The sequence below is a fragment of the Anser brachyrhynchus genome (assembly GCF_964034855.1).
Source record: "Anser brachyrhynchus genome assembly, chromosome: 2".
Classification (NCBI taxonomy): Eukaryota; Metazoa; Chordata; class Aves; order Anseriformes; family Anatidae; genus Anser; species Anser brachyrhynchus.
This window is the reverse complement of record NC_137695.1, coordinates 139,545,909-139,553,613: the sequence shown is the minus strand read 5'-3', so window position 1 is coordinate 139,553,613 and position 7,705 is coordinate 139,545,909. Positions and strand designations below refer to the sequence as shown.

The window sequence follows — 7,705 nt, the reverse complement described above, 5'->3', positions numbered from 1 at the left end:
AACGTCCCAGGGCAGAGTTGAGCCTGCTTCTAACTCTGTTACGTCTTTGGCCTCAGGTTTCCTGGCCCCGTGACGGGCGTGGGCGCAGCTCTCCCCGTGAGCACTGCCCCACGCTCATTACCCACGCTCATTAACCTTTAATTTCACCCCAGCTTCACCCCTGGCTCTCCTGAGGCCCTCCTGAGGCCCTGCTGGGTGGCACCAGCCCTGCTCCTCAGCTCGTGCTCCCTCCCAAAGCCAAGCCAGGGCCTGCCCCAGCCATGAAGCTGCACTTCAGCATCCCTGCCGCCGAGGAGCTGCGGGAGGGGCGAGGGGGCCGCTATGTGGTGGGCTTGGGGCCAGGGTGGGTGTGTAGGTGGATGGTGGGGGGCTTGGTCACGGCTCTGACGGCTCTGTGCTTGCAGGTCTACTCCCTGTTCCTGGAGGGCTTCCTGCTCGGCAAGGCTCGGTACCGCCAGCTGCGCCGCTGGGACGAGCAGGTGAGGGCTGGGATTCAGCCTCTTCCCCTCAGCCTCCTTCCCCTGACACTACTCCTGTGGAGAAAATGTCTGGGAAAATCGCAAGGGTGGGATCCTCTGGTCTGAAGTACACCCGCACACCCCTTGGGGGTGGCCCTGTCCTGTGTAAGGGGGCCTGGGGCAGCACTGGGAGCAGTGGGGGATGCTGTGTGGTCCCCGTGGTTATTCCTGGGTGAGTCCGCATGATGACGTCTCTCTTTGCTGTTGTTTTCTTTCTTATCCCTTTGGCCTCAGTCCCTTTCCCCTCCATTTTCCCTCTGGTGTTGTTAGGAGGAGCAAAGAGCATGTGACCTCGAGCTCTTCAGTGGAAGCAGGCTGGCCAGGCAGCAGTCACTGTGCTAACCTGATCCCGCTAGCCTTTGCCAGCCCTTGGCAAAATCCTCCAAGTGAGATCCCTCCCACTCCTTCCACCAGCCTGGGTCCCCGCTAACATCCCCTCTGCGCAGCCTGAACTTAACCTCCACAGCCCGGCTTCTCTTAGCCCTGCTCCTGGCGCCGGGCTAAGTGGGTGCTCTTCTTTTTACCAGCCTCCAGTTTCAGTGACGGGACCCCCTGGGAGCAGCTCTGCCAGCCGGGGGGACCCGTCCACCTCTCCCAAATCCGTGTGCTGGCACACGCAGTTGTAGTGGCACCGCTGAAGTGTAGTCAAGAAGGGGTCAGGAGCAGGGCTACCACTGGAAGCAATGTTTGCTGAAGTGTGCTCTCGTGTCCCAGCTCTGCAATTCTTTTCCCTGTGGGAGCTCTGACAGGAATATTTTGCTTTGGTTAATGGAGCATTTCGGATAACATATCTCAAGTAATCAGCCAGCTTATTGTTTGCTTTTTCTTTAAGGCTTACTTACCATTTCTTGCTCGAGGTTTGAGCTTCATTAGTGTTCTCAGCAAAATCTTTCCCTTCTCTTTGTCCCCTGTAGCTGACAGTTTACCTTCATGATGGACTTTACAACTCATTAGCAAGTTTGTGTTTTTAATTTGTTCAAGCCTGCTGTTGGTAGCTGCCACACTTGGTCTTGGGGCTGAGCAGTGCACTTCTGTCCCTTAATTGTCCTCCCTGTAGTTATGTGAGGCTGCTTGTTTACAATTATTATGTCATTTTCTCCTTATTTTAATTGGAATATTCTGTTAACGTAGAACAATAAGGACAAAGAGGACGTCTTAAACTCCAGGACAGGGCAATTCAGCTTCCTGACCAGATCACACATAGTGGCCACAAAGCCTCATGGAAGCAACAATTCTGTGGTGGATGCAAGGCACAAACTACAGATCAGCTTTCCTCGTGGACAGATTTTTTGTATGATTATACCTGACAGTATTGCTTGAACGCTTCTCTGAAAGGTTTGTCTCTGGCCTTTGCTGGATGTGCTGCTCTATTTGTTGCGCCTCTGATCGCCTTCAGTGCAGTGATTTCTAAAGCTCTGCCATTTTACCTCTAGAAGCTCCTCTTCTAAACTGCCATGCAAAACCAGAAATAAATATATTTCTTTTTTCCTGATGCCGTGCCTTACCTGTCCCTTTTCTCTTGCTGTGCCTTTGCCTCCCCTCTATCCCTTTATATATTGCGAGTGCTTGTTTGGCATTCCCAAACCCCGTTCCTTGCTGCCTCCCAGGACAGTTGCTCCCTACAAAAGGACTGCCTGAAGGTAGCAACCGTTCAGGAGTCAGTAGTAGATGGCATAGCATAACAGCATGTATGAGGCCCTGGATGCACTGCTGAACGGGGAGGTGCAGCTATGCAGAGTCTGGGCCACATTTCCTTACCCTGAGGTGCCTTATTACCAAAGGGGATTCACAGCCCTAAGCAGAGTGCCCAAGGCGAGTGGTATACAGGAAGGTGCGAACAACCAGAAGTGATATCCTAAAAGAGATCTTGTTTAGGAGTTGCTCAGGGTGGGCAGTCAGAACTGCTGAGGAGAGCAGTGCATTGCACTCGACTGAGGGTTGCCAGAAAGCGTCTGTCATGTGAGGATTCACTCCCTTGCCCATCCCATAGGAGCTGGGGCTTTGTGTTGGCTGTAAGTCGTGGCTCTGCCTTCTCCCCTTCCTCCTCTTGTTTTAGGAGCTAGGGCTTTCAGTTGTGGGAAACCCGGGTGTCCCAAACTCCGCTGTCTGAACATCTAGGTGTTAAATGCTAGCAGTAGGAAGGAAAACAGGAGGGCCAGGCTCCCTTTGCCAGGACAAATGCCATACCTGTTAGGCAGCCTTCCCTATTTTTGCTCTTGCTAAGTCAAGACCTGTGCAGCCGCTCTCTGCAAGTGACTGGGGGCAGCTTCAGCAGGAGCGGCAGCGTCGGGCACACCTGACATTAAGTACCTTTGAGAGCTTGACAGCTTCTGCATATATTCATGTATATCTTGGGTTGTAACATGTTTTAATCATTTTTAATCTTAGAATGGTATCTCCTTATTTTTTTCTTTTTTTTTTTTTCCTTCTATTTAATCAGGTAACTGAAAAGGCAATGCCCAGAGCCCTGCTCACTCTATATAATCCATCTGTGACCGTTTTACAGTTACGGTGTTGCTCTGTTTTCCTGGGTTAGCAGTTTTGTTTCTGGTGCTCTGTCTGACTTTGGCATCAGCACACCGATGATGGAGTGTGGTCCTGGGTGAAAGGACTCGTCCGTACAGCATAGGCAGAACCTGTTCCAAAAGCAAACTGATGGGATTTGACCAAGTAAGAGGTGATTAATTCAATTACACTTTCAAACTGATGATGCCTCCTGCTGAGGAGGGAATAATTTACTGCAGAAAGATGAAAAAGAAACAGCACCAACTGTAGCACGTGTCTTTACTCCCCTTTTTGGAGAGATTAGCTTTTAAAATTGTCGTACTTAGGGAAGCTGCTCTATCTGTGGCTCTTTGAGGTGGAAGTCTTGGAGGAAGAACAAATACCTCCTCTACAAGGCTGGAGCATCCTACCTGCAAGCTGCTTGTTGTAGTCCTGTGGGCTTTCCTGCCCCTGGCTCTTGCCCTGTGGTGGGGAGCTGGCAGTGGGGCCGTGCCCGGCGCTGGGCAGCGAGGCAGGACTGGCTCAGCCTGCTGCTGTGCGGTGGTGGCAGGAGATGCACACGGTGCCTGCAAAGGAGCTGCTTGGCCAGAGATACAGGGAGGCTGAAGAATGAGAGATCTCCCCATGGACAGCCTGTGGGCAGGAGGACCTGGGAGTACGTGGCTGGTCGAGTAGGTCCAGCTAAGAGACAGCTGCAGTGTGCAGGGCACCCTGGCACACGGGGCTGAGACGCGCGTCTTGTGTTGGGTGGCTTTAGGTTGGAGAAACAAACACAGAGACTTAAGGAAGAATGGTGTGAAGCAGATTTGGGGGAGGAGGACCTGACTCTGGCAGTGGTGTTGGCCTGGCAGGGCAGCGATGCACAGGCTGTTGGTGCCTGGCACCACCAGGTGTGGTCTTCTGTGCCTCAAGTTGTGCCAGGGGAGGTTCAGGTTGGAAATGAGGAGACATTTCTTCTAAGGAAGAGCAGTCAGGCATTGGGATGGGTTGCCCAGGGAGGTGGTGGAGTCACCATCCCTGGGGGTGTTCAAGGAAAGGTTGGACGTGGTGCTTAGGGACATGGTTTAGTGGGTGACATTGGTGGTAGGGTGATGGCTGGGCCAGGTGATCTTGGAGGTCTTTTCCAACCTTAATGGTTCTGTGATTCTATGTTGGTGCTGGCTTGCATGTGAAATGTAGCCTGGGCTGTTGGGTCTGTTCTTCAGAACTTCAGAAACTTCAGAATTTAGGGGCATGTTTCTGTAACTCCTTGACATATGAAAAAGTCTTATTGGCAGGGAGAAGCTTCTCTTCTCTGTAGCCCTGATCCTGAGGACACACAACAGTATTTCAAGAAATTTGCCAAGCAGCCAGCACTGAGATGATTTTTTTTTTTTTAATTAAAAAAAATATGTAAGCCAGAGTCTCGGTTTGTGCAGACAGGTGATAACAGATGGTGCAGCTTTGCAGGTGAGGCATGGCCTGAACAGAGGGGGAGGAGAGAGGACGTCCTGGTAGTGATCGTGGCTCCAGCTCCTGGCAAATTTCTTGCTCTAGCTCCTCACTTTGCCTGCCTGTAGAACAGAGATAATATTTTTCACTCCTGGGGGAAGATCACATAACATGAAGGACTTTGAAGATAAAAAGCACTCTATAGCAGCTATTACTGTTAGCTTTCCATAAAACCAAAGCATGTAGTGCTATCTAACCCTTTTGTGCTGTGTATCTTGGAGCAATTCACACGTATCTAGTAATCAAGAACTCAGAAACAGCAACGTGTTGCCAATGTAGGGAAAGTGGAGCCGTGAGGGTATGCCTGACTCCTCTTTCTATCTGACAAGTGGGAGAAGGTATTGCTAATTTTTGCACAAGTAAACATTTTTTTCTTCTCCAAGCTTCAGCTGCTGGAATCATGCGAAAGACTTGGGCAGCTGGGCCCGGAGGAAGAAGTCAGCTCACAGGATTTAGTGACACTGACTGCTGAGTTGAATACTGGTGCTGAAAATTTAATTAGTAGTAATGTCTCCGCATGCTATAGGAGTGTCAGTTTACTGATAGGATGACAGATGGTTTTGATTTAGGTGAAAGAAGGTCTCCAGACAGGCTAACTGATTTTTTTTTTGTTGTGTTTAGTAATGTGTATATTGGGAAAGTAAGCAGAGCTTATTCTTGTCTTGAGGTAATTTGCCTAAACAAAGTATTAGAAGTTTGAAGTAGCCTGCTCCCTTATGGCACTGTCAGAGTGAAACTCAACATCCAGCAGAATTTAGCATCACTTAACTTGAAGATGCTTGATGCAAACTTGCTGCCCCCTTTAAGAACGCAAGTTGGAAAATGTCAGAGCAGAGACTTTACACTTTCAAGTGACCAACTACTTCCCAAACCTACATTGGAAATGTCTTATGTTTTAGTACAATACTGTAATTGTGGTTTTGCAGTCCTTTCAGGTCTGTTTATAAATGAGGTAGGTTTGTACAGACATCATACTCTTATTAGCCACCTAATGTAGCTGGAGGAAGAGTCAATCTTTCAAACAGTTTGTGTTTCTGACAGATTCTCTGTTTCATTGACAATATTATGTGATCTGATGAAAGACAGAAAAATAATAAAAGCCCCTGAGGTAGCAGAAGTCAGGGGCAGAACTCACCAACTTTTTTTTTTTTTTTAATGAAGTTTTTAATCTGTAGTTCTGTGATAGGTTAAAGAGATCCTATATGGACTTATTGGAAAGAGAAGACCTCTGTAACCTTATTATGTTTGCCAGTGAGGTGTAGTAGACCTAGCTGATAAGGTTAATACAATGCTACTTTTCTGACTTGAAGCAGGAGCTCCAAAGGAAGTGGTAAGGCTAAAAACGAGACACCCATCAAAAGAGGCTGCTCTCTTGGGCTTGTCTTCTGTTGGCTGCTCAGGCAAAGGTCCCCATTTAGCCCTTGCCATGGGCCCTGAGGGCCACCAGGGAGGTGCTGAGCAGGTATCTGCACTAGCTCAGCAACAACTCCTGTCAAAACAACAGAGCGTCAAAAGCTTCTTGGAAACTATGACCACCTTCACTGACGGAGAGTTTTCCTTTGTCTGTTTTGCAGCTGAGGCAGGTTTTTGGGAGAGCTGTACCTGCTTTCCCTCCAAAGTTTTACCTGGCGATGACCAAGTCGATGGCAGATGAGAGACGGTCTCAGCTGGAGCAGTACCTTCAGAACGGTGAGCCTGCCTGTAGCACAACCTGATCAGCTGCCACACACGGGGCTGAAACCTCTGAGGATGTGTCCACAAACGTGACCGTAGGGTGCTTTACCTTCTACACTGAGCTGAGCAGGGACGTGCCTAAAAGGCAGGGGCTGAGTGTTGCAGCCTTCTCCTGTCCATTGATTCACCAGCTCCAGAACAGCAGCATATCATATTTTTCCTCTTAAATTCTTCTTCAGCTTTCTCAAAATACAAAGGTGCAGCTTCACACACAGCTGGCACAGGGTCAGGTGTGATAACTCGTGCCTGGGAGGAAAAAGGGGAAGGCAAAAGAGAAGACAGGGCCTTGGACTGGTGGGAGCGTAACATGGAACTGGGTTCTGAGAAACCTCTTCCCTTCAAGGGCTGCCAGGCAGACATGATAATTATAACAAGATAAAAGAGTTTGTAGATAAATTCAATCTCAGGTGTAGTGAGCAGAGTTATAAACCAGGCCTGCAGGATCACTGGAATGTATCTCGTGAGTTTCACAGAGGCCAAGAGATTTAAAAAACAACAACAAAAATAATAATAATAATTAAAAAAAAAAACATACATTTTGACTACTCCCCCCCAAAAGGGTGTGTGGCAGGGGATGAGTTTAAAGTGGTTTTATAGCCTCTGGCATCAAATACTTTGTGTCAAGACTTCCGAAGCAAACTCAAGATTAGTCTGGAAAATCTTACTAAGTGAAGAAGTGATTCTCTCTCTCAATCTCTCTCTCTGTCTTGTATTCAATGGTTCCTTTTAGAGTTACTGACCATAAGCAACAATGGAGTTGAGGCCAAGAACTTTACTGTAGTCCCTCTTCAGGAGAACAGCACCATGTATATCTTGCACTGTTCATGGCTTCACAGTGATTTAACAACAGGCTCGTAAAGACAGCTGTGCAGAAACCAAAGGATGGATAAAGTAGCACTGACAGTTTAACCAGCAGTCATATTGTATACATCTAATTTTTTTCAGACAATGGCCATGTTTATTCTCTTTTGGCTAAGTCTGTCATCCTCTTTTTCTCCTTTAACTCTTGTTTTTCAGTTACTTTGGATGCAAACATTACCAAGAGTGATGTCTTCATAAACTTTTTCCGAAAGCTACAGCTGGTAAGTTTTGAGTTTTTTCAGACAAATAATTTCTTACATGAAAGAGTTGAAATGTTATCCTACCTCCTGAGTTAAAGGCTTCCTTTGCTATCTTCCTTTCCTTGTGTTCTTAGCATATCAGTCTTGTAAAGCCACGAGTTCTGGTGACAGCGTGCTCTCTGTGAAGCCTAGGTGGCAATAATAGTAGCATTGCTATTGTTTTGTCCATGTACAAACTTGCTTCTCACATGGAAAGAGCTGTTTGCTTTGTTACGTCCTGTGGCATATCTGATGAATCTTTTTTGCCTCTAAACAGTTCCCAGAAGAGTCTTTGTGAGAGCTCAATAGAGGGATTACATCCTCTCTTGGATTTTGCAACTGTAAATGCTTTTTGGT

The 7,705-nt window shown here is 47.8% G+C and overlaps 1 protein-coding gene across 3 annotated transcripts in view; it reads left to right on the top strand.

The window, feature by feature from the left end:
* The window catches only part of SNX31 (sorting nexin 31), a 32,194-nt gene that overhangs the window by 107 nt on the left and 24,382 nt on the right, over positions 1 to 7,705 (top strand). The window contains exons 1-4 of one of the 3 annotated variants that reach the window (XM_080583196.1): positions 9 to 326; positions 405 to 479; positions 6,089 to 6,203; positions 7,266 to 7,330. In XM_080583196.1, the coding sequence (XP_080439322.1) occupies positions 261 to 326; positions 405 to 479; positions 6,089 to 6,203; positions 7,266 to 7,330 (321 nt within the window). In that variant the 5' untranslated portion in view covers positions 9 to 260. Of the gene's footprint in view, positions 1 to 8; positions 327 to 404; positions 480 to 550; positions 691 to 6,088; positions 6,204 to 7,265; positions 7,331 to 7,705 lie in introns of those variants that run through there. The other 2 variants (XM_080583198.1, XM_080583197.1) reach the window with 2 other exon arrangements.